At 43.9% G+C, this 24,835-nt stretch overlaps 2 protein-coding genes across 4 annotated transcripts in view; both read right to left on the reverse strand.

The window, feature by feature from the left end:
• Positions 1-1,372, reverse strand: part of MAML2 (mastermind like transcriptional coactivator 2) — a gene marked incomplete at its 3' end in the record, with an annotated part of 213,885 nt that extends 212,513 nt beyond the window's left edge. Inside the window, exon 1 of the mRNA XM_082305040.1 lies at positions 943-1,372. Coding sequence (XP_082161166.1) covers positions 943-1,362 — 420 coding nt within the window. The 5' untranslated portion in view covers positions 1,363-1,372. The remainder of the gene's footprint in view (positions 1-942) is intronic.
• Positions 1,373-6,769: 5,397 nt separating this feature from the next.
• CCDC82 (coiled-coil domain containing 82) lies at positions 6,770-24,417 on the reverse strand. 3 transcript variants are annotated; one of them, XM_082303712.1, is made up of 9 exons: positions 24,337-24,388; positions 23,869-23,973; positions 23,136-23,670; positions 22,255-22,474; positions 20,989-21,081; positions 18,475-18,599; positions 17,455-17,625; positions 10,802-10,987; positions 6,770-10,239 (listed from the first exon to the last, which is right to left on the reverse strand). In XM_082303712.1, the coding sequence occupies exons 3-9, from the start codon at positions 23,661-23,663 to the stop codon at positions 10,174-10,176; spliced, it is 1,389 nt and encodes a 462-aa protein (XP_082159838.1). In that variant the 5' UTR covers positions 23,664-23,670; positions 23,869-23,973; positions 24,337-24,388; the 3' UTR covers positions 6,770-10,173. The 3 variants fall into 3 exon arrangements, with proteins under 3 accessions (XP_082159838.1, XP_082159837.1, XP_082159839.1); XM_082303711.1 differs by lacking the exon at positions 23,869-23,973 and having other exon boundaries at positions 24,337-24,417; XM_082303713.1 differs by lacking the exon at positions 24,337-24,388 and having other exon boundaries at positions 23,869-24,074.
• Positions 24,418-24,835: the final 418 nt, after the last annotated feature.

Below are 24,835 nucleotides of genomic sequence, written 5' to 3' on the forward strand. Positions count from 1 at the left end.
ACAGGAGACCAGGCTTCGCCTCCTTGACATGTTCAGAGCAATTTCCAGTTGAAAAAGGTCAGCATATCACTTACAAAGTGGCAGTGCCTGGAAAACTCTTGTAACTCTGCTCCGTGAAACACGCTCGGTGATAATAACAAACCGACCCTTTCTGGTGGGGCCGGTGCTTGCGGCACCGGGCGTGAGACGCCGTCGCTGGGATGGACGTCGCTGCACGCTCCGGAGCAGCGCTGCTCCTGCCGGCGCCTGCCGGTCGCTGGGGTGAGGCGCGAAGCCGCACGCGCGGGCTGGCGTGCCACGGCACTGCCCCTCTGCCGCGTGCTCCAGCACCGGCCGAGGGCGAGGGACGCGGCAGCAAACGGCTGCCCCGAGTGAAAGGAGCTGCCCGAAGCCCTGACCAACGGGATCAAACGGGGTTAGGGGGGCAATTTTGAACATGGGCGATAGTTTAGCGCTACTTTTCACCCCTGCTCGGGGATGCGCTGGCAGCGTTTGCCGCCTTCGCCCCTCCTCAGGGATGATGCCTGCTGTCACCGCCTTGGCGGGGCGATGGCGGAGGCACGCCACCCATTTTTAGGACCACAACCTGGTTTAAAAAAACCCCAAGTACTCCCAAAATCCCTCGGAGGGAGGACGCGTCCCTCAGCTGCCCCGCTCCGGGCCCGGCAGACCTGCCCGCCGCTCCTCACACCCTGGGTGCCACCGCGGGGCCCAGCACCTGGTAGGGACCACCGCGGGGGGTACGAGGCGCGGCGGGTCGAGCCGGGCGGCCACGGACACCCCCCCCCGCCCCAGGGCCGGCCCTCGGGTGGGGACGGGAGCCCACCTTGAGGGACGGCTGCCGGGGCCGGGGCCAGGGCCGTGCCCTGAGGGGGACAGGGGCTGCTCCGCAGGGCCGCGCGTGGCGGCCCCTCCCCGCCGGCAGGGGGCGCTGTGACTCACCGCCAGGAGGGCCGAGGCGCGCTGCTCCCCCGCCGGCTGCTCCCCGTTGATGCCGCCGTTGCTGAGGAGGTGCTGGTGGTAGTCCGGGGGCGCGGCGGCGGCGGCGGCGGCGGCGGCCGCGGGGGGGGTGGCCGAGCCGCCGGGGGCGGCCGCCGCCTTGGGGTGCTTGCCGGCCTTGCGGGCGCCCTGCCCCTGCTGCACGAGGTGGAGGAGCTGCAAGGTGCTCTCCCGTTCGCGGTCGGAGCTCTCGGCGCGGCCCCGCTCGTAGCGCCCCTCGCAGCTGAGGTGGTGCTGGCGGCAGACGGCGATGCGGGCCCGCAGCCGTTCGACGATGGCGCTGTGCACCCGGGGCGCCGCCGGGCCCCCCCCCAGCAGCCCGGCCCCCAGCCCCGCGGCCTGGGGGGGAGCCGTGTCGCCCATCGCTGGCTGCCGGTCCTGGCCCTCCGGATGGGTCGGTCCTCACTGCCGCATGGAGGGGGCGGGGGGGGGGGAGGCGGGGGCAGCGGCGGGAGCCCGAGCCCGGGGGCTGGCGGCGGGGCGGAGGGCGGTCAGCCCCGCGCCCCCGGCCCACCCCCACCCGGCCCCCGGGCGGTGACGGCCCGGCGGGGGGTTGACAGATCGGGGGTGGGACGGGGCGTCCGGCGGCCGCTAGTGTCGTGCCAGCATCGGCCGGGCGGGAGGGGCGGGGGTCGGGGCCGGGCAGCCCCCGCCGAGGGGCTCCGCGGGGCGGGAAGGGCGCCCGGGGCGGGGGGGGACGGGAGGGGGGGCTCCGCCGGGGGAGGAGGGCGGAAAAAAAAAAAAAAAAAAAAGCGATCCGCTGCCTCCAAAATGAATCCCTGGACGAAGGAGATCTCCCTCGGGAATGAGTGAGACTTGGCAGGTTTATTGATTTTATTTTATTTCGGGGGAGCGGGGACGTTATCCCTTGAAGTGGAAATTTATGCAAGGGAAGGCATCGCCGTGCGCGGCGGCACGGAGAAACCCCCCGGCGGACCAAAAATCTCGTAGATTTGGTGGAGTGGGGTTTGTTGGGATTTTTCTCCTTTTTTTTTAAAAAAAAAAAAAAAAGTCCTTAGTAAATGTGCAAATAAAGAGCCGGGGAAGGAGGAGGAGGCGGCTCGGGTTAGTTTAGTCTTTGTGCTTTCTCGTTTCTCTCGCCCGCTCTTTGCTGGCCGCTCTTCGGTTTGTTACTGTCTCCAACTGTCTGCCGCTAAATTGTAGTTCCTCTAAAAATAAGAGAGCCGGATCCCCCGGTCCGGAACAATGTCAGTCCGTGGACTTCCAGACCACGCTTCGCCTTCAGTTAATCCAGCCTCTGGATAAAATCCGTATTGCTTTCAGTGCTTATTTCCCCCCTTAGTAATAAAGCAGCAAGCTACGAACCCAGGCAAAGAACTCCTCTCGCATACTTTCCCTTATACTCCCAGATATTGAATAGTTTCAAGTACAGTTTCAAGAAAAGCACGGGAAAAAAAAAAAAAAAAAAAAAGGAAAAAAAACCAAAAAGCCAGCCCCTCTTCAGACAGTAATTACAAACGGAGAGTTGCACTTACAAACTTCCAGCATTTTGCACCCAGAACAGTCCGGCCACTTTTCCTTTGTGTTTTTGTACCTTCCATCCCCGGCCCGCCGGGGCGGGCGGGTGCTTGCCGCCGGGCTATCGCCGCTGCCTCCGCCGCCGCCGGCTGCCCGAGCCCGTTGCCCCTCGGCGCGGCGCAGCGCGGCGCGGAGCGGAGCGGCGCGGCGCGGAGCGGGGGCGCGGGGCGCCGCGGGGGCGGGAGGCGGGGGGCGGGTGTCACGGCGCGGCCGGGGCCGCGGCGGCGGGGAGGCCGGGGCGAGGCGCGGAGCCTCCCAGCGGCCGCCGAGGGGAGCCGGGCCGCCGCCGCCGCTCCGCGGGAGGTATTTGCATGGGAGGAAGCCAAGGAAATCCCCTTTCCCCTCCTCGCCCTGTACCTGGGTGCCGGGCCGGGGCGGGCGGGCGCCGCCTGAGCAGCCGCCGAGGAGCGCAGCCTCCCGCTCTCCCTCCTCCCCCGGCGGCGAGACCTTCAGGCGAGTACGAGGGAGTTCTCAAATAAATCACGGCGCTGCGCTCCTCTACCAGCTGGATTTCTCTGGAACAGACGGTAGAAAAACAAGCAATGCCTTCTAGGGCGCTCTCATGCACGGGAGGCGCGCAGGACACGAGGTCAGGCTTGGGATGTGGGAGCTCCGGGCTCTGACTCGAGCTTCTTGGGTGTCCGGGGCAAGGCACGTAGCGCCTGCGCTTGGGGTCCTCCCCGGGAAAGCCACAGTCTCGGTGCTTCTCCCGCCCGACTCCTCCGTTTGGAGCAGGGGTGGCCGACTGCGAGGTCTGGCCCCCGGTGCTGGCCTTGCTGCAAGCGACAGCCGTCAGGTTCTGCGGGTTGCTGTAGGTGAGCTGTGAAGGAGGAGGATGCAGAAATAGCTGGGAGCTGATCAGCTTTACTAAAGCAATACGCTGCTGTGCCACTGTGGCTGTATTATCTGAATTCCCAAATAGCTCTTTGGGAAGAAATATGGCCCGCAAGCGTGCGGATACACATCCCTGCTGGAAAACCTTTAAGGTCTTTTGGGACTCTGCAGCCCCTAATACAAGGGTGCGTCATCTCATTCAGTTCTGCAGTGGGTCCAGTCAGAAGAATACACTAATTTCACCACAATGTACCAGGAGCATTAAGCTGAGGATGAGGAGGAACTAATGATAACCCTCCGAGGTGGTTTTATCCCCTTCCAAGGTCATGCATGCAAATGCGTTGAATGCCAATGACAAAACAACACATTCCTGGAAATTCCCCCAAAATACATAAAAGATATGCAGCATTGGACATATGGGGAATACGAAAGCCCCTGCTTCCATGACCCCCATCTCCTTCATGTTGCAACAAACATCCACATGGGTTTCCAGGATCCGGCTGCGTGAGCACCAGCCAGAGCCTCCGGCACATTCAGACCCACGTTTGCCCCAGCAAAGACTTTGGTTCTTCGCGGAGGGACAAGGGCTGGGCAAGCCAGGTTTGTGGATGTGCTGCGCTCACAGGAAGGCATTATTGCTAACAGGAAAAAGGGATTTTTTTTGTTTAACCTTGAGCAACTGAGGAAGAGTGGGTTATTATTTGATACATAACGGTAGCATGCATCTGTTGAGAACAATGGGCTGGCACAGTTGGAAAAAAATATGAAATTTTAATGTTTGTAAAATAATAGACAATGTTACCTTCGGTTCAGGCCTCGCTCGGGCTTTTATTTGTTTGTCATAGCTCGGGTGCCACTGCTGGGTTTGAGAGGTCGGTCACAGAGCGCACGTGTGACAGTAGCACACGAACCTCACGGGGAGCAAGCACGGGTGTTCTCAACGCGGTCACGGCTGGGGCGTTCAAAGTTGCTCTGGGAGTATGAAACCGGTGGTGCTGCTCCAGCAGGTACCAGGGTAGCTGTTCTCCCTCTCCTACAAGATTTTGTAGGGCTCGGAGAATGATCTTTCAAACCAAAGATTTTTCAGTTTTCACTTCAGGCGTTTAAGAGTCGCTCCTTGCCAAGGAGCATCTCCTGCGTTTTGCGGTTGAACCGATCCCCCGCGGGGCGAGAGGCGGCCGGTGGCGGGGCTGCGCTGCGCCGCCCCGGCCGCCCGACAGGCAGCGAATGCTGCCCCTGGTGTTTCAGGGAAGGAAATACCCTAAATCCCTCCCTCAGCTTTGCAAGTTTTGTCCAGAAGACCCTGGCCAACGTTACCAGCCCCTGCATACCGCTGTAGTTTTTGGTTTGCCTGGTTGTCAGTTTTCTTAAAAGGAAACGGTTTTTAACATCATCGTGACATCACTTGCGATTCGTGCCATAGGCATTCTCATAAACACAGAGACGATAAAACATTAACATAACAGATCCTGAATAATTAATTACTTTTTTCCTTCTGTCCACATTAACTTGTGACCTTTTTACACGATATTGCAATCTCATATGAGCTGTCATGCTTGAGCATTTTTTCTGTGTGAATTCACTCCTGCTGTCGGATCTCTGAGTTCCCGGAGCCGGCAGCCCCTTCCAGATCAGCAAAGCACTTACTTGTGCTGGGTTCACAGCCAGGAATTCTCACCATAGACGTCCCATTGTGCTAATAACTTTCCAAAAATGGAACAAAAAGACTGTACTGATCCTATGTCGCTTAAAAACTCGAGTACATGCTTAAATCCAGGCGCATACCTCGTTCATCTGTGTTTAGAAATCATGTATCAAATTACTTCAAAGTTATATTAACTCCACCGGAATGGCACATGCTTAGTATCAATCTTGTGGAGGAGTTTGCAAACTAGAGCTTTGAATTTTCAGCCGTTCCCATTATTTGCTTTTCAGCGAGGGGTTCTTAGCCATTTTGAACGGTGACGGTTATACATACGTGTGTTTCCTGGGGTATTCCCCGCTAGGCAGGCTCACGTCCCGTGCCGCTCACGTCCCGTGCCGCTCACCTGGTAAATTGTGTAACCCCGGAGCAGGGTTGTGTAACCCTGGAGCAGGGAGTCTGACTGCACCCGAGTCGGTTTTCTTGTCCTTAAATGTTGGGCGCAAGGTGCGTGCAATTATCGCTCTGTTTAAACTGTAAAATAAGCCATCTTGAACACACACCAGTGTTTTAATTAAGAATATAATCCCCAGAGCAATCTAAAGAAACTGTGTCTACATTTTATTTAATAAACAACAGGGAAAAAAAAAGACCAAAACAAAACAACCCCACGCCATCACTTTTATTACCTAGAAAAAGACCAAAATTCACACAAACTATTCAGGGAAGCGGAGCCACCGAGGGGGTTGTTATCAGGTTCTTTCAATACCATGTCACGTATTTTTCATATTATTCCTTGCTAGTAGATCATACTTTTTTACATTCTTTTGTCTCACCTCTAAGTTCAGATTAGAAGTTGTTATTTCTTATTTCTTAAAGCAGAATCAGAAAGTCAACTTTATAAAGTCTATTTTGTGTGTGCAGGATATTTCTCTTGGAGTGGTATTGTATTTACATGTGTTTATCCAACACACCCACTCTGTTTATCCAGACAGACTTAAAGAAGGATAAAACTACAAGTCTTTATTTATCCAAATAAAAGTAAACTAGAGGAGTTAAGCATGGGAATTGCCTGTAATTGCCTGCTGAACTGCTAGAAATAGCTGCTTTCTGGAAACAGGAGAAGCCTTCAGTGTCGAAAAAAACGACAGTAACAGCTCTCTGCTATTAGCAAAGAAGTTTACCATCCCGTTTGATCCACAAATGACTTTCTTTCCAAAAACTGAGGGACACTGAGGGGAGAAAAATCGCTTCTTTTCATACTTCACTGCAAGAACTGGATATAGAATATAGACTGAAAAGGGCCTTTTCTCCCCAAAGTACATCATGTTAGGAAGCCCGATCCTGTGCATCAATACCTTGTGTGAGCTTTATCTTTATCAGTCTCCAGTTACAGAACTTAAACTAGAGCAGATTATCGAAATATTACAGAAACTAAAGTAATTTCCAAGGATGATCATTAATCACCCACGCCAATTCTAACCACATACTGAGCTCTCTTCATTGTTCCATGAAGACAGGTACTTTATCTTAATTAGAGCTACCACTTCACAAATTAACACTAAAGACAATTAAAAATGTCCTATCAGAACAAACATTATATTCTCTCACCCCCTAACTCCACTCAAATTCCCTAATGTGGAAAAGGAAGTATGAAAGACTGGTCACATTTCTGACTTCTCCCATCATTAGATATTTGCACAGAATTTTTCTGCTAGAAAAATTGAGTATTTCTATGCATAGGAAGTCTCAGGGGGGAAGAGTCCTCTTTGTACTTCGTCCTGCACAAGTACTAGCATTTACAGCCCGTCCTGGAATATTTGATCTCAATTTTTACATATATGGGTCTTCTAAACAATCTTTTCATTTCCTGTGGTGAAGACAAATGTAAACATGAGGTAATGATACCGCACATTCTCTGCTGTGTAGAAACTCTCCAGGTAAAACAACAGCCACAGAAATATTATGACTCCCTCCAGTCTCAGTGAGGGGAATATCAAAGTTTAAGAGAGACTCCACACACACAAACATTATGTCAGCCCCTGCCAAGCCAAACCAAATCAGTTTCCTACTGAAACAGAAGGCAGTGATGTCAATTCTAGGCATTTTCTTGGTGCAACTGGTGATGTCACAGACCAGATGAGTAAACCTATGGAGGCGCTTCCTTCCAAGAAGCTCTGACAGGATACTTTTGTGTCCCTGTTAGAGACAGAAATACATAGATCTGGAAAAAAATGCCTGCAGGAACAAGAAAGAAGTAGATAGCTCACGCCTTTTAGGTGAACGAAGAGGAGGTGAGAAACATGATCTGGAATGTGGCAGATATCAAAAAAAGAGTAGAACTGATCACTGCAACAATTTGCCAATTTTCATTTTCAATCAAAATGTATGTATTCTTGAAATATTATCAGTAATCAGCAAGCCGAAATTTCCCAAACTTATTTTTTAAGTTGGTAGCAAACAGTTTAATGTGGCAAAATGAGAAATAGACCACTCATTTTGATAGCAAAATATTGAAATAAAAATTATACAGGCTTGAGTTTTCAGAAAATTCAGAAGGTAGCAGAGATTAAGACCAGTCAGGAAGGCTCTGAGAGGGCATACTCCATTATGTGATTCCAAACTCATTTATTTCAGAATGGATTTCTGTTGTAAGAATAAAGTTACACCAAACATAAATGTTATTATTCTAGAGAGGCCAACAAAAGTGTACAGAGATTTTGTTAACAGAAAGAAGTGGAGCATCAAGGGGCATTACTTTTCCTAAAAGGGATATATTTGAGACGGATTCCTGAGTACTTTTAAGTTGATGGGTGTGTTCCCACCAATATTCCCAGAAGAACAGGGATGAAGGAAAAAGAACAGAGAAGATTTCCTTCAGCTTTGGTAACCAGGGAGATAGCTATAAGATATATCAAATCTCAGAATATTTACATATCTATCTCGCAGTTAAGGTATGGAAATAATATCTTCAGCATAAGTTTACTTGAGAGTAAGTCTCAATCTGTTTACTGGGATTTTTCATCTTGGTTTGTAAATCTTGTACCTGCATGTGGTACCTGGGAGAACTGATGATATTAGCTCACTCTAATAGCATATAAACCATTGCTGAATTTCAACCCCTCAAAATATAAAAGCAGTTCATTTCTTACAATGAACACTGGAAAAAGGGTACTGAATGACAAACATAAGGTACAGTTCCTACGGTAAAAAGCCAGCAGATGTTCACCACTAAGCGATACGCCTGGCAGCCCTTGCCTAGCCAATCAGCATACCCCTCACCAGTAGCGTGGCATAATGAATGCGGGGATTTCTTATGGACAAATCCACCAGAAACTGGGTTTCATTAGTTTTGCTTCTGCGAAAGCAACGTGTTAAAAGAATCTAGAGTGTTAACATCATCTTCACTTTCACTAGGTTGCCCAGCCACAAAAGACTAATAAAAGAGATGTGCATACAGCAGGATGTAGGAACAGTTCCTAACTGGATTCAGAACCCTATGCCCTACTTCTTATCTTAGGCTACATCTAATTAATTTTATATGCAGCACAAAGTACAGGGACAGAATCATAGAATGGTTTGGGTTGGAAGGGACCTTTAAAGATCATCATGGCCAGGGACATGTTCCACTAGATCAGGTTGCTGAAAGCCCTGTCCAGCCTGACTCTGAACACTTCCAGGAAGGGAGCATCCACAACTTCTCTGGGCAATCTGTTTCAGCCTCTCACCACCCTCATCAGAAAAAATTTCTTCCTTATGTCCATCTATACCTACCCTCTTTCAGTCTAAAACTGTTGCCACTTGCCCTGTCACTACAGACCCTGCTAAAAAGTCTGTCCCCATCTTTCTTATAAGGCCCCTTTAAGTACTAGAAGGCTGCTACAAGGTCTCCTTGGAGCCTTCTCTTCCCCAGGCTGAACAACCCCGACTCTCAGCCTTTCCTCACAGGAGAGGTGCTCCAGCCCTCTGAACCTTTTTTGTGGCCTCCTCTGGACCCGCTCCAACAGGTCCACATTCTCCTGTGCTGAGGATCCCAGAGCTGGATGCAGGGCTCCAGGTGGGGTCTCACCAGAGCGGAGGGGCAGAATCACCTCCCTCGCCCTGCTGGCCACGCTGCTTTTGATGCAGCCCAGGATACGGTTGGCTTTCTGGGCTGCAAGCACACATTGACAGCTCATTGACAGTCTGATTTTTCAGACTGGACAACACAGTACTTAACCCTTCCCAACTCCTCAAAAATCTACTCCCCTCGCCCCAAAGAACTTTGATTTGGGCTTCATGCAGTTCAGGTAAGCCATGCATTCTGAGTAACTCCTACTTTCTGTTAAGTTACACTGGAAGAATTCCTTGCTTATCTTCCATGGCCACATTAATCCATTCTCTTAAATTTTCAGTTACTGCAAGTTGTTGCCATTATGTTTGCACAGCATAATTTGATGCTTAAAATCTCAGTAAATTGCCCCAGCTGCTTATCAGAGACAGCACTGTGGGCCCAAGTGTTCATTTAGATGGCTAAGCCAGACTCAGTCTGTATGACGCCTATAATGTGACTCATCACCTACTCTCTAAAGAGAGGAACAACTACTGTGCTGCAAATGTAGTCAGAACTGCAGAATATTTCCTCTGTTGCCTTGCAACAGTCTATACCAATTCCTCAGAGGGGAAATAGACCTTTGCATTTGGGTCCTGTTTATTGTAACTATCATTCTAAATGGTTGGACTTGCACATAACAAGTAACAAGGAAGGTCAGATGCAAGTCATACACACTTGTGTAACATAGCCTTACCTTTCCAAATATACCTACTTCAAAAGGTCTCAGCATCTCCTACTTTCACGACGATGCAGCTCAGTATAAATAGGTGGAAGTTTTATTTCACAAGGAAACAGATATTGAGATGTTATTTTTAAGAACAGAAGGAAAATTAGAGACCTATGCAGTAAGACTGGAAGGACTCATTCGGTAAAACTTTGGGTTATTATTGACAGAGATGAGAAAAAAAGATACAGCACATTCTCAAACAGTAGTTTAAAGGCATATGGATTTAAGTATACCACAGCCTAAAAAGAATCTTGAAGACCAAGCAGAGATAAAGTGCATGCAGATAAAGCAGGCCATTCAAATTTTTACAAGATGTCTTTCAAAGAGCTATATGACCACTTAATCCATTTTCTCTTCTTGGAAGCTGTCTGCATCATTCATGTAGTCTTCAAGATCATCATATCTCTGCAAATAAAATAAAACCTGTATTGTTTTATCAATGTTTAATAACTGAATTACAAGACTGTTTTTTCTTTTTCTTCAATACATTAACGAGCACGCCAATAACAATTCAGAAGCAATGACATCTCAAAGCTTGCTAAATGCAATTGTACTACAAGTTGCCTTAGAATAGTTCATAAAGTGTTTCTGAATACTTCACAGTACTTCAGCATAAACAGAAGAGTAAAATATTCTCGCTGTGCCTCACGTACGTGTTTCCAATCTTTCTAAGTTACAGCTTGAGTTTGTTGTGTTGCTGCTTTCAAATGAAAGAGGAGCCTGCCCACCACAGCCCAGAGATCGTGCAGCTGTCAAAAAGCTTAATGTCAAAAGTTGACACGAACTCTATGTGAACACAGCAGCGTACCACTGTTTGAGAGACTGGGTCAGCAGAAGTGGATGAATGGTTAAGCTGAGTTATATTACTGAAGCCCAGTAATTCAGAACTGACCAATTAAATCAGACATTTTACCTCAGCTTACTTTTATCTACTTGGAAAAGGATACATCAAATAACTCAGTTGTACCTTCTGAATCCACCCAGTGTCTTCCAACTGGCTGAAAAGCCGCTCGACTGTGTCTTTGACTGGTTCATCCTCAACGCCATCCAGCTCAGTAAGGGAGCTGCAATCCACATACAACTTGTATTTGAAGTGCTTCAAATTATGGTAAACTCTTGTACGATTTGCACACACCGTGCCAACCTTCAAAACCTAGGCCAAAGTGAACAAATCATTCTCTCTGATAGAACTGTGATTATCTTCACAATATAGAGAATGGCTAAGTCAGTCTAGGAAGATTTTTTGAATAATGAAATAAACAGAATGACACTACATGCATAAAATCAGTGCAAAACCGTGTAGTTTTCACAGCCACAGCAGAACAATTTTTGAGCAAGCAGGCAGCCAGCAAGTCTATGCATTGGCAGCTTATCAGTACTGTTTTCTTGCAAACACAACCATGTGCATAATTGGCACTGTCTTTCCTATCTCCTGGTGGAACTCTGTTACAAAATCACTAACGCTTTAGACAACCATCATATTGTGAAAGGAGAGGAAGAGAAATTATTTGATTACTTTTGCTTCATATGTAGTACTTCCTAGGGACATGAAATACATGAAATACCAGCTCTAGCATTTTGTAGACTGAATAATATTCAATATTTCTTCAAGAAATACATACAAATACAAATAGACACATGCCTAGAAACATATATTTAATAAATATAGACAGAGATTGGATTTCATAAAAATAAAATGTACTGTCTGGGAGGTATAGCCAGGCCACAATGCTGTAGAAATCAAAGCCACTGCATCTCCCAGTTATTACCAGTGTTACTTCTACAATTTCCATGCAGAAAAGACAGAACTGTCTTATTTAACAATTTTCTTTACAGCAGTATTTATAGATAAACAAAGGGTAAATATGCATATAAATACATAATCAGAGCATGGATTAGAGTAGATTCATTATCATCTATCAGCGCTAGCATTAAATACAGGCAAGTATTTGCACGTATCTTGAACTCAGATTTTATACAAAGATGTTAAGCAGTGAAGGTGTTTACCTGAAAATACTGAATAATATATTGGTTACAAAAATCTTTGGCAATCCTAAATCTTCACTAAGAATATGTGAAACTGGAGGTGTGGGGAGGGAGAAAGAGGCAAAGTTCATCTGCATATAAGGACATCCTGCATTTCACAAGAGTAAGTTTTGTTCCTTTTCTACAAGAGAAGTAGTTCAAGTACATACAATGGCAAATCAGAAAAGGAAGCTATCCCCTGTAAATGACCCACAGGTGCACCGATTACCACTCTAACCCACAGAGACAAAGCCTACCAGGTAAGAAATCTACATCTGGCTGGGTTTTTGGAGGTCAAGTTTTCTACACTCAAAAGCAACATACTTAATACATGTATAAAGAAATTCAGCTCCTGACACATACAGGAGAAACTGATTTAGTTTTACTGAAAAAAGACCCCATCAGCTTATCCTTCAAGGGCAGCATTGTTTTGGATTGATGTTTAATCACACCTTTGCGAATAACAAGCAGGTAAATGGCTAAAGGTTAAAGTTCTTTGCATCAGTAATGCAAGCTGCAATTATGTTGCTATTTCAGATCACACGCACATATATCAAAAAACAACCATGTTATATATTGCAAAATGATCTCTTCTGAGCCAAAACAATGATAGCCTTTATTGCTGCCATTGGTAATAATCTGAATACTCTTTTAAATTATGGGAAGGTTAAGTTTTAATAATGCTTACAACCCGCATTTTCAGGAAGCTTTTCCAAATGCATGACCAAATGTTTGCCTCTGTGAGCAGCTCCCCAAAACACCTGACCTACTTGTACAACCTAGCACTAGCAGTATCTACTGACAATGATAGTAACAGAAAAGCATATTTATATTTATAAAGACTATATAAACTAAATTTATATTTACACATATTATTTATGTATTTTCTTAAATATAAGAATATACCAAATTTCTTAAACATATTAACCAGCAGCTCAACTGATGTAAGCAGGTGCAATATCACTGAAGTCGAAAGAGGCACACTCACTTAAAAGAACTTTTGATCTGACCTACAGCAGATAGTTATTAACTGAAATTTTAACCATCTTGAGATTAAAAAAATCCTATTACTATATTGTAATTCTCTACTGATCATGTACAGGTACCTATATGCAGTTCCATTTTCTACTCTCCCCAGAACTGAAAAGCTAAGGCTTGTGTTTGGTGCGATAGGTGCTTCTGAAGTGCAAGACCTACCAACCAATGCATACCCTTGATTCACTCAAATTTCCAGAAGTACCATTTCAAATACTGAAACAATCAAGAACTGAGCTGCAGTGTTTCATAGAGCATTTCATAAGTTTCCAAGTATCCCAAGCAATGAGGTGCGGCATCTGGAACACCATGTGATGTAAAATAGAAGATACCATCTTGCATCAAACTGATGGCCTAGTTCTTCCCCTGCGACAACAGCTAGCAGGAGATATTTAGGAAGTTCGTATAAGATGCAGGACAAACACGAGAATGATCATAACATTACCATACAGCTTCTAGCAGTCAACAGATCAGACAGTCTGTATCATCCCAGCTATCATGTTCCATAGTGTGGAAGAAGCTTCCCCGAGAACCTGTCTAATCCCTTTTGGGACCCACTAACACTTTTCTCTTCCAAAGTATCTTGTGGCAACGAGTTTCATAGTTCATTTATGTGCGAGGTGTAAAGGATTTCTACATTGGAGAAATTACAAAGGCAAATAGCTAAATATTGTATAACGTAATTATGTATTGCGTTTTTAAAGCAAGAAAGATTGTCTAAAAATACAATGCTATTTCAGAATGCAGCTTTGGAAAGAATCTCAGTACTGCGTTCATTCTAATTTTTTCCTCTTGCAGTTCTCAGTGACTCTGTCCTAATGCTTAACTTATCTACTCAAGCTGGCCACATCAGCCAAAGTTGTGTTAAATCACTTTGTATGGAATGCAGGAGCATAGCCTGACAATAGCACACCATGTAGTGACTGAATCCATGTCCTTTAAGCGTGATTATAAACAGAAGTAGAACACCAAGACTGACAGTAGAAAACAGTTTATAACCCAGGTGACACAGGAGCAAAGAAGTGTGGGGGACACCTATACCTTAAACTGTTCGATTCTTCCTGACTGTGAAGGAATGAGAATTGGCAGCTCCAGACAGAACAATCACTGCAAGCCTAAGCAAAACTGGAACAGCTGTTTCTCTTCTCTTTCTACTGGCAAAGCAGAATACTTCAGAGACAACCGAAAAGGAAAGTTTTATGCAGAAGAGGAGGGTTGGAGATCTGGTTTTGTTCTCTCCACATCTACTATTCTCGGGTATTTTCAAATAAAACTTTAGAAAATAGTCCAACTACGTGTTTCCATTCAATCTGATCTGCCAGTGCTGAACTGCCTTCTCTTTCAGTCAATTAAGTTCTTGAAGTGCCAGTTTTATGTAGCTCTGTGTGCCTCTTTTTTTTTTTTTTTCTCCTTTTTTCTCAATTGGCAGGACAAGTTGATCAACGCATTGCCAGCAGAACTTCAAAGACTACTTGAGAACAGTACCTTCAGCAGTCTAAATTACAGGTCACCATAAGAACACGAATGTTGCGTTACAAAGGCGCTATCAAAAATTACTGGAAAGTGCTCAGTAACTCTCTCTCTCCTGGGTCTGTTCCACAGCCCCTGAGCTATACTGAGCATGCACATGGCAGGTATCTCACCAGATGCTGGGGTACACAGGGTGAAAAAAGCTCTCATTTTCTACTGTTAAACTGAAGAAGACAAAAATGAACTAGCAAGCTAGTTCAATATTCAGTAGGATATTTCAAGTTTTTTCCAAAGTGAAAAATAGCCAATGCTTTATGTAGGACAATGTTTGGACAGCAGTGAGGGAACTGCTACTGTTATTTCCACAGTGAAGTTGGAAGTTGAGTAAAGATTAAATTCTTGTGCTAGTTCACCTATTCTTTCTGGTTAGGTAAGGCACACACTTCCCATGAAAAACTGAAAATTTTTAAATTAGTGATCTCCATTTAGAGATGCGCATGTAAGGAAGAATAATGACTGTAAGATGGACTGCAGTATCAGTGCTAGTACGATTGCCGAGGACTTAACTGCTTTCCTGCAATAAACAAGGGGAAAAGCCTTGCTGGGAAAGCCTAGCTCTCTTAACTATCATGCACAGACAGACTTATCAAAACAGAGTATTAACAACTGCTGCTCAGAAGGGTCCGTAATCTATTTAAGAAAAACTGTGGCACAGATTTTCCTAGATTCTGCATTACATGCAGAGTCCAATATGATGACATAATGATAATCACACTGACACCCCTCAAATCTCCAAGAATATTTGCGAAGATCCAAACAATATAGGCTTGAGCTTCAGTAACATGTACTTCCAGTCTGATGAGGCCTTCACTTTATTTTTATATAAGAAATCCTATTATACCACATTTCAAAATATATTGTAAATACAGCTTGTTCTGACTCTTTTTTCTTTTCAGCAAATACTGTGAGGAACTTCAGCTGTATTCAAAAATTCTTTTACACTCACAAAGAAAAGGAATATATACGCCTCCTGAAAGGGAAGAAAGGCAGAACTTGGATATCAGCTTGGTACACAACTGTGGCAATATTCTATTCTTGACAAATAGTGTGCTTTATCATAAGAGGTCATGAATTACATTACTTAAGAAGGCCACATGCATACCTAATCATAACAATTACTGGTAGCTGTAAATTTGAAGGGAAGATCCCTAAATATTAGGATCACCCAGGTCCTTAAGAGTCAAGGTCTTCAAAAGTCTCAGCTGTGCAATATAACAAAATTGACTGCTCAGGTCACCTAAAATGACTGCCTAGTGCAACATCATGTAACAACATGAAAGATGCGTTTCATTCCAAAAATATAATTTAATCCAAAATGTGCTAGTAGAGACAATTTAGTGAGAAAAAGATCCAAGACTACCTAAATGGAAATGTTTTCTAGTTTGGACAACTAGTTCTGATAATGCAGTAATGAGAAAAAGGCTCTAATAAAAAGTATTGAAGTAGTTAGGAACAAGCCTTTTCAAGAGGAGATCAGCAATTCAAGCGTCAATGCAACTGAGATGTCAAGATATTGTGTCCTGAGTGAATAGCTACATGGGAAATAGCAGATGTGAAAAAATCTGAAGAACAAAGCAGTAAATTCTGACTAGGCTGCACTTGGACTGTCAGAATGACAGTGGCACTGTTTCACTCAACGTTCTGACCTAGAGCAAACAAGAACTGTTGGAGTGCACATGAACACTCCATATGCTAGAGGCATAGTAGGCACAGAATTAGCAAGCCTAGTGACCCAATGTAGAACAATCCTTACTTGCAAGAAAATAGAAAACACCATCATTCAATGGAGATGCTTGTCCATTACACAGAAAGTTACTTCTATAATGTTTCTGAAAACTAATCGATGCAAGATTTCTGCTGGGAAATTCTTAAGAGCCTTATAGGCACACACAAAGGTAAAGGGCTTTCAAGTGATCTAATTTCAGTGAAAAGGCATTCTGATGTTTAGAATATACGTAAATCAGAGGCAAGTATCATTTTTGGTTTAAAGCCTCAGACTCCTGGCATACAGAGATAGGATCTAGTCAAGATAAAAAAAAAGTCATGGTATTTCTCAGGTACTTGGTGAAAACCAGGAATGCCAGGCATGTTCAGAGCATCGCTCAGTTGTGTCATTTCTTTACCACTGGTTTTCCTTTCTTTAAGATACACATCTGCTTTAGGATTTTCAATCTTCTATTAAATGTTCTCTGACAAAACAAAAAACTACTTCAGAAATAACTGATTGAGCGCTCGTATTAGCACTGTGGTTAGTATGTGAATCCTCATGTGTGCTGTCAGCCTCTTCGACGCACAGTTTCAGACTGCCTCCCCATGCACCACAGAAGACAAGCATGCTGAGTAGGATGTGTAGGATGCCATGTACCTAGAGTTTCCTTCTTGCCCTGGATGAGACTCAGACCGTAGAGATTTGAAGCAGAGGAAAAATTGAGGCAAATATCAATTTTGACTTGAAGGCAAGAGTTATCAATAAACCCTATCGTATGACTTAGAGCCCTTTATCTTTTTTGTCATGAGGCCCAGCTCATGGTTCGGTATACTTACTAGCGCTTACTGCAGTGCAAGTACATGTGCTGCATCAGGTACTAATATTAAGTGGCAAAAGTAGGGAGGAAACGGCACACTGATCACTGTGATGCAGGCACAAACCAAGGTCATAGAAAACATAAGATTTATTTTCTTCATAAAAGTTAGGTTTATTTGAGGATACTTTTCATTACCTCTTTCCCAAGATATAAGAAAGGATGGGGTGGGGGGCAGAGGCGAATGCCTCTATTCATCCTTTTAAGCTTCACAGGAACTTCCTTCATAATTCCTAGCTAAATCCAAGACTATGGTCCTCCGAACTGCAAAATGGTCCTCGTATTTTAAAAATTAATAAGGTTTAGACATGGAAGTACAGTAGCTTAACTCTTGCCTCTAGCATTATAAACATTAGATATGTTGATAAGATTTCTGTTCTTTGTATTATTTTCTGTAACACTAGACAAAGCTCAAAAATAATTATATAGGGTGGTTGTTTGAAGTTACCTGCTTGTCATCTGACATGAAGTCATCTGCTTGCAAAGTTCTACTATTATAAAGCTTTCCAGAGAGCAGCACATTAAACTTACAATACCGATTCAATTCACAGGCCTGACAAGACACATTTTTTGGATTTTTCAAGATTATGCGAACATCTGGGTAACAATCCACACGCTCCTGAAAAACAGATTTCAAATAACATTAAAGAATCTCCATAAACTGAAAGGTGCCTCAAATAGGCTGCCGAGTACTCTGTACTCACAAAAAATTAGTGCAAGAGAAACCAAAGAAATTAAAATCTGAAGTCTTTCACCATTCAGTTGTGAACATATACCTTCTCAATCATTTTCCAACACTTCACTCAGTTCTAGTTCATTAATTCTTTCTTTCGGCTTCAGACCTAACGAATGGCTCCTGCATCCTGGCACTTAATTTTTCTCTCATATCTTTTTTTTTTCTTTCCTGGTGGGGGTGGGGGTGCAACTGTATCAGTTGGTCTACTTCAAATAAATACACTGTATATCTCTACTGGCCATACTCCATTATTGCAGTGATAATTAGATCACCACACCTATCCTGCTAATACTATTCCAGCAATTCGCATACGATGACTAGGCTACCGTATATTGACTTCATCTTTTTTAAGTAGTAGAAGGTTCATTATGAACATACTGGTTTACCTTTCTGGGGAGGAGGAAGAAATTTTGTTAGAACACTTAGCGAGTCACAAAAAATCCTCAAAAAGTCATCTGCTGAAGTTAGCAGGAAAAGCAGTCAGGTAACTGAGAACAGATTCTGTTCTGCTACGTGAATATCTGGTTATAAACACATAAAATACTTCTGATATTTCTAAGTATCAAAACAAGTTACATAAGGTAAAGAACAATGATTTTCTATTTAAAACGTATATATAATTATAGCGATCATTGTACCTTTACTGAGAATTACAGATTAAAAAAAAAAAAAATCTGTCAGTAATAATATGATTTAGACCCCACTTTACTATTTAAAGTAGAATCTACATACCTTGTATCGATCTTTCCAGCGACTTCTAGAGATTAAGTTCTCAAGACGAGGCTGAATGAAGCGGTCATCCAAATAATGAAGTGAGAGCAACATATCTTGCGCATACTTCTTTTGCCTTGTTCCATCTGTTGAGTGAGAGTCATTATTAATTTGCTGCCCACCCTATGTTGTACAAGTTTCTTCAAATAAAATTTTCAAAGACATTGTGCTTCTGTACTCGGCACTGGTGAGGCCGCACCTCGAGTACTGTGTTCAGTTTTGGGCCCCTCACTTACAAGAAGGACATTGAGGTGCTGGAGCGTGTCCAGAGGAGGGCAATGAATTTGGTGAAGGGTCTGGAGCACAAGTCTTATGAGGAGCGGCTGAGGAAGCTGGGGTTGTTTAGGCTGGAGAAGAGCAGGCTGAGGGGAGACCTTATTGCTCTCTCCAACTACCTGAAAGGAGGTTGTAGTGAGGTGGGCGTCAGTCTCTTCTCCCAAGTAACAAGCGACAGGACAAGAGGAAACGGCCTCAAGCTGCGCCAGGGGAGGTTTAGATTAGGTATTAGGAAAAATTTCTTCATGGAGAGAGTGGTTAGGCACTGGAACAGGCTGCCCAGGGAAGTGGTGCAATCACAGTCCCTGGAAGCGTTCAAAAAACTTGTGGATGTGGTGCTTAGGGACATGGTTTAGAGGTGGACCAGGCAGTTAGGTTAACGGTTGGACTCGATGATCTCAGAGGTCTTTTCCAACCTTAATGATTCTATGATTCTGCATATTAAGAACTATGAATTATTTTAAAAATTATTACTGAATACATTTTCTATTATTATCCATAAAAGCAATCTATGCATCTTTGATAAATTGATACATTTAATTATTTTAGAAGTCTGTATCACAAGAGGTACATGAATAAACTCTACAACCAAGGTTAAAGTGAAAAGCTATCATCCCAAATGGAGACCCATTCACTCAATCCCATTTAAAAGAATGGAAAAGGGGGGTGTGGGGGGAAGGGTCTTGCTTTTTCTCCAGTTTATGTAAGCTGTTCATAACGTATAAGGGAGGAGGTTGCACTCCATGAAAACAAACTGCTCTGAGCTGCTTCACAGCAGAAATTTTGACAACTCTCTCTGCCACTTACAAAGAACACACAGAAACTGACCTTTACACTTCAGCAGCTCAGTCAGATGCCTCAAGTTAGGCAGCATAAGTACTTCCAAATACTTACTCAAGCAAAAGAAACAGAACCAAGAAGGACCACTGGCTATCTAGCTTTCTATATAAAAACAATTAATTGTCATTATTGTTATAGCCACCACAATTACAATTAATTGTTTTTCTGTATATGCTTTACACACACATTTTCAGTAAGTCAGCTATAATAAAAGCTTGAAGAGACTGTGCTAGACCATAAAAAAATCCCTCACAATAAAAAGCAAGTCTGAACTCTAATACTTGATTCAAACTAATTAACAGATTCACTTACATTAACTCAGAAAGACCCAGTCTGTGTTATAAAAATACATCTTTGTAATGCTGTAGGCTATGTTCATACTATACAATGTTCTTCAGAAAGACAGAATACAACCTCCAACTCACCCGTATAGCTGATCTACTTCCAGCACCTTGGCAATAAGTTGTTAGTTTTGTAGAGCAGATACAATTTGAAATAGAAGGAAGCTATTACAACATGAAACTGGCAAAGTTTACTTATTACTTTTCATAAGCTTGTTTTCACTTGGTAAAACAAAACAAAACTAACACCTGAAAGAACTAGCAGTGGTAGCTGAAATACATTCTTAGCTCCAAGAATACCCAGCCTTTACTTCAGTTTCTCCATTCCCTCTTAGCTCCTGATAACACCAAAACTTCCTCTCTTTGGCACTTTGCTGACAGAGACACACAACCTGACACTGACAGTCCTCTCATTAATCCCATCTTTACAGCGCTTTGGAAACTACATGTGACGTTGCCATTCAGCCCCGCTAGGCCAAATGCCAAAAAGCACTTCCTCAGCAAGAACAAGACAAGAAGTACTGACTGCAGCTGAAATTTATTTGTTTTATCTGAAAGCACAATTGTTAAAAAGGAAAAGAAAAAAAAAATCAGATATGGAGTAATCTCCATAACTAAAATTATTTTTTCTCTATCAAATTCATCCGAAAAATCTATGAAGCACACAACATTTTGACAAATCACCTGACCTTGCAATGTTTTCAATGAGATATCTACTTTGAAATTAATTTCACTTTCACGCTGGAACTGTTACTACTGTTCAGTAACACAAAAACACTTCCCTACATCTCAGAATGCCTTCTAGGCTTAAAAGAATTAAGTCTACACATTTTTCCAAGATTACTCTATCCTTTTCACATAGATTTCCGCCCCTCCAAAGTTACAGAGCAGCAAAACCAGGAACAGATCTCAGGACTCACAGTCCTATACTCTAATCAGGAGACCCATCTTTCCCTAGAATAAATGTCTTCATATAACTTTGAATGCACTATTACATTATTTAATGCAATTTACTTACCATATAATGAACTCAGAAAAGTGTCATCAATTGCATTTATGAGGAAAGCCTTTACTATTCTTTTGAAGTGTACATAATGATCACAGCGAGATACTGGAAAGAAAGCAATATAACCAGAATTTACCAAAAAAAAAAAAAGAAAAAAAAAGAGAAAAAAAAAAAAAGATGTAAGCAATATTAAAAGTCCTGTAAGAATAATTCTTTTTTTTTTCAATTATTGTAAATTTAGAATTTTAAAGTCATTTAAATATGGATTTAAAAATAATTTCAATGTACAACATCCACACCCTTAAGACCTTGCCTTTAAATAGTGCTTCTCACCCCAATGATCTGGATTAATTTTAGCATCCTCAAGTCACATGTCCTTTCAGCACGAATAGCCCACAGTAAGAGCTACAAACACCAAAATAAGATAATTTGTTCTATGAATAGCAGGAAATAATGCAAACCAGAGAAGGCCAGGATTATGGGGTTCTTCTGTTTGTTTGTTTTTTCTTTTTGCTAACTTTCTTTCAAATACACACAATTCTGCTCAGGTCTTTACTGGGGAAGAAATATCACAAATGCTTGTGACCATCTACACTAGCACCGACTGTCCAGTGAGTACATACCTGCTTCTGAACAACAAAATACGTAAGAAGAGAACTAGCATAAAGTTCTGTTTCAAATCTCTCTGCGCCATCCCGATACCAGTTTTCATAAAAGATCAACTTGAAAACTTTTCTCACTCTGTGCAGTTCGGCTGAAATTGACCAGTGAGTTCAGAAACCCCTATAGACCTGTGCTCCCAAGTCTCACTGCCATGGAATAAAAATACATTAAAATAAAAAAAATGCCAAGCCCCCAAAACCCCAAACTCATGACAAGAATTTTACATCACTCTCCAGAACAGAATTTGGCCAGAAGTAACATAGCTGCTGTTAGCATATATGACAAGATGGAGTATGATGCTTTTAGGTCTCCACAGGAATGACTGCATCATAGGTAGGTAGCTTCATCCTAAATCAGACCAAGTTAAAAAATCTGTGCAATAGGGTTTCCCTTCCTTCCCCCCAAATTATACCCTCCCTTTAATGAGATACAGAAAGACTGTAAAAGTTTACTACAGAAATCAGAGTACTTCCACAATAAATTGAAGCTTTTTAGGAATCTCCTTTTAAACTATCACATCCTGTTGCATAGTATTTGTATTTACAGTCCACTAATATTCATTACAGCACTATAAGCAAGTTATACATATAAAATTGTCACTAATTTTGATCTTACAGTGTGGGACATAGTATTCCAGCAACTCGCGATTTGATGTATATAGTTCCTTCTGTTGTGGCTGGTTTTCACTCTTCACATGCTCTGTGTTGTCATCATCATCTTCTTCTTCTTCCTCTACTATAAAATCTTTCATGCTGTCGCTGTCTGTTTCACTACCTTCTGTTGGTGTGAGGGGCAAGTAACAGAGTGGTTCCTCTTCTGCTTCACCATTAGAATCCTAATTAAATTTTAAAAAGTATTTCAAACACAAGAATTTTCAGTATTTGCACTGACGAAATACTACATATACTGGATAAGATTTTTGACCTTCTAATAACACCGTCTGTTCAATTAACAAGAAACAATATATTTCCAAAAAATACATCATTCTGTACTAGGTGATAATTACTTTCAGCTTTAAATCAGCCATCTCCATGTACCTCTCTTCAGTCTATTTGTAGGAAATAAGCTAACATCAGATCTCTAAGTTACTTCAGCAGGCATTTTGCTTCTTGATAAAAATAATTTGATAGTCCTCTCATGCATCTCTTCTTTACGGAAAAAAAGGAACGATAAAGAAGTTTTTCCTTTCTGACTACATAGAGAAGATAGATACCTGTGTTCTAAGCTGCTTAGTCATCAGAATTCCTGAAAGAGCAAATGAAAGGAAATTCTTAAATCCTCAGTGATTAAAATTTAACTCAAGATAAAGGTTTTCAGCAGTCAATATTTTTATCTAGTTAATATGACAACTGTTAAAATGTGACAGAACTACTGATTTCTCATGAATAAAAACCAACACAAAATAAATAAAACCCCACTGATTTATATCTGTTAGGCTTCGCCTTCCCCTACATTCAGTATTTTCTGTGATTGAATTTCAAAGATAAAATCCAGACCTCACAATTTTCACTGCTGCAGGATGTCCGAGTTGCTCTTTGTCTTGCAAGTTCTTTCAATTTTGCGAACACTTTCTGTTTCCTATTAGTAGAAACATTCTCTGTAAGGCAGGTTTCATCAGAACTCTCATCTTCATCCATTATACAGTGGCGTTTAGCAAAAACTTTTCTAACAAGTATATCGCTGTCCTCGCTTTCATCACTGTCATACAAGACAGAGGTGTTCAACCTTTTACGCTTCCCAGGCACAATGCACTCATCTTCACCATCTGTTACTTCCCCATCATGGCTTTTCTCTTCCTGATCTGAAAGGCTGTTCTTCACAACAGTTTCATCTTTTTCATCTACTTCATCTTCTGATGTGGTAGGCTCTTCCTCCTCAGAGGTACATGAGGATTCATCGTTGCTGTCAAGTAGTATGAGCTCCCTTTTAGTGCGTCTCCAATCAACTCGGGATTTGGATGACAGTTCTGTTCCTGCTGTCTTATTTCTTGTTTCGTACCTTCTGACAACTGCTTTTATCTCCATTGGAAGGCTGTGACAACACACCAAAATATAAACCAGTAAAACAAAGCACTTATTACATTATGCCATTAAAAAAAAAAAAAGTACAAGGGCATGCATATTTTGTTACATACGCTTGTGACTTAACAATATTGTTATTAACAGACACACAGAGAAATGAACACCAAACAAAATTAAGCATGCACAAGAACTTCTGAAGGGGATATACCTGACTCAAAAACTGTAGAAGAGCAGAACTGCCCACATCCAGCGTGAATGAACTGGAAAAATCACGTCTGAAGTGCAGCTACAGATCCCATCATCCCCTCCAACGCTGGAAGCCCAGAGTTGAAGCAGAGAGCTTGCCTCAGCGTACATCGCTCGTTCAGGATCATCATCAGCAGGCCTCACTGAGGAGCAGCCCGGCGTCCGCAGCCGCTGCCCTCAGCTGGGGAGGGCCCACCCCACACAGGCCGCCGGGCCCACCCCCACCTGCCCGCCCCGCAGCAAGACCCGACGCGGCGGAGGCGCCCTGAGACGAACCGCGCCCCGCTGTCGCGGCCCGCTCCCGACCCTACAAAGCGGCCCGGGCCCGGGCCAGCAGAGCCCATCCCGCCCGCCCCCGCGGCCATGGCACACACAGGCCCCCCACCTCCCCCCGCCCCTCAGCAGCTCGCGCAGCAGCCGTTACTTTTACCGTTAACGTTCCCGCGGTCCGGCGCCGGAGCCGCTGAGCAGAGACTACCGCCCCCCGCCGCACCGCGCGCCGCGATTGGCCGCCGCGCTCTGTCACTCAGCTGCCGAGACGTTTACGGAAGTGCTGGCGGGCCGTGGCGGGGTAGAAGGTGTGTCACGTGGTGTGCCCGGGTCCGCGGGTTGGCGCGCGGTGCTGGAGAGCCCGAGGTGGCGGGTTCGAGCCGTCCCGCGCCTCACCCGGCGGGTCTCAAGTAGCGTTAGAGTGTGGTGGTTTAGCTGTGATCGCATTTTTGCTCGCCCTAGGTGCGTTCCTGAGGAAAATCTGTGGAGGCTTGTGAGGTACGGCACCTCCCCAAAGGGGCTACCAGTGACCACTGCTGGTGGCTGGTCACTGGGGAGCAGCCTGGCCTGAGGCTTACCCCGCCAAAGCAGCTTCTTCAGAGCTGCCAGCACTCTTCTTCCCTGCGGCCTTGGGAACAAACCTGCTAGATTTATTGTGT

The sequence above is a fragment of the Platalea leucorodia genome (genome assembly GCF_965183815.1).
Source record: "Platalea leucorodia genome assembly, chromosome: 2".
Taxonomy (NCBI): Eukaryota; Metazoa; Chordata; class Aves; order Pelecaniformes; family Threskiornithidae; genus Platalea; species Platalea leucorodia.

Bases quoted from the DNA above. Each gene is read 5' to 3' on its own strand.
- CCDC82 (XM_082303711.1), bottom strand. From the start codon at position 23,663: ATGGAGATAAAAGCAGTTGTCAGAAGGTACGAAACAAGAAATAAGACA. The intron at 22,475-23,135 runs GTCTGGATTTTA...AAATTTAATTAG, and splicing joins GCAGCAGTGAAAATTGTGAG to GATTCTAATGGTGAAGCAGA. The intron at 17,626-18,474 runs GTATGTAGATTC...TCTGTTTTTCAG, and splicing joins GCTGGAAAGATCGATACAAG to GAGCGTGTGGATTGTTACCC.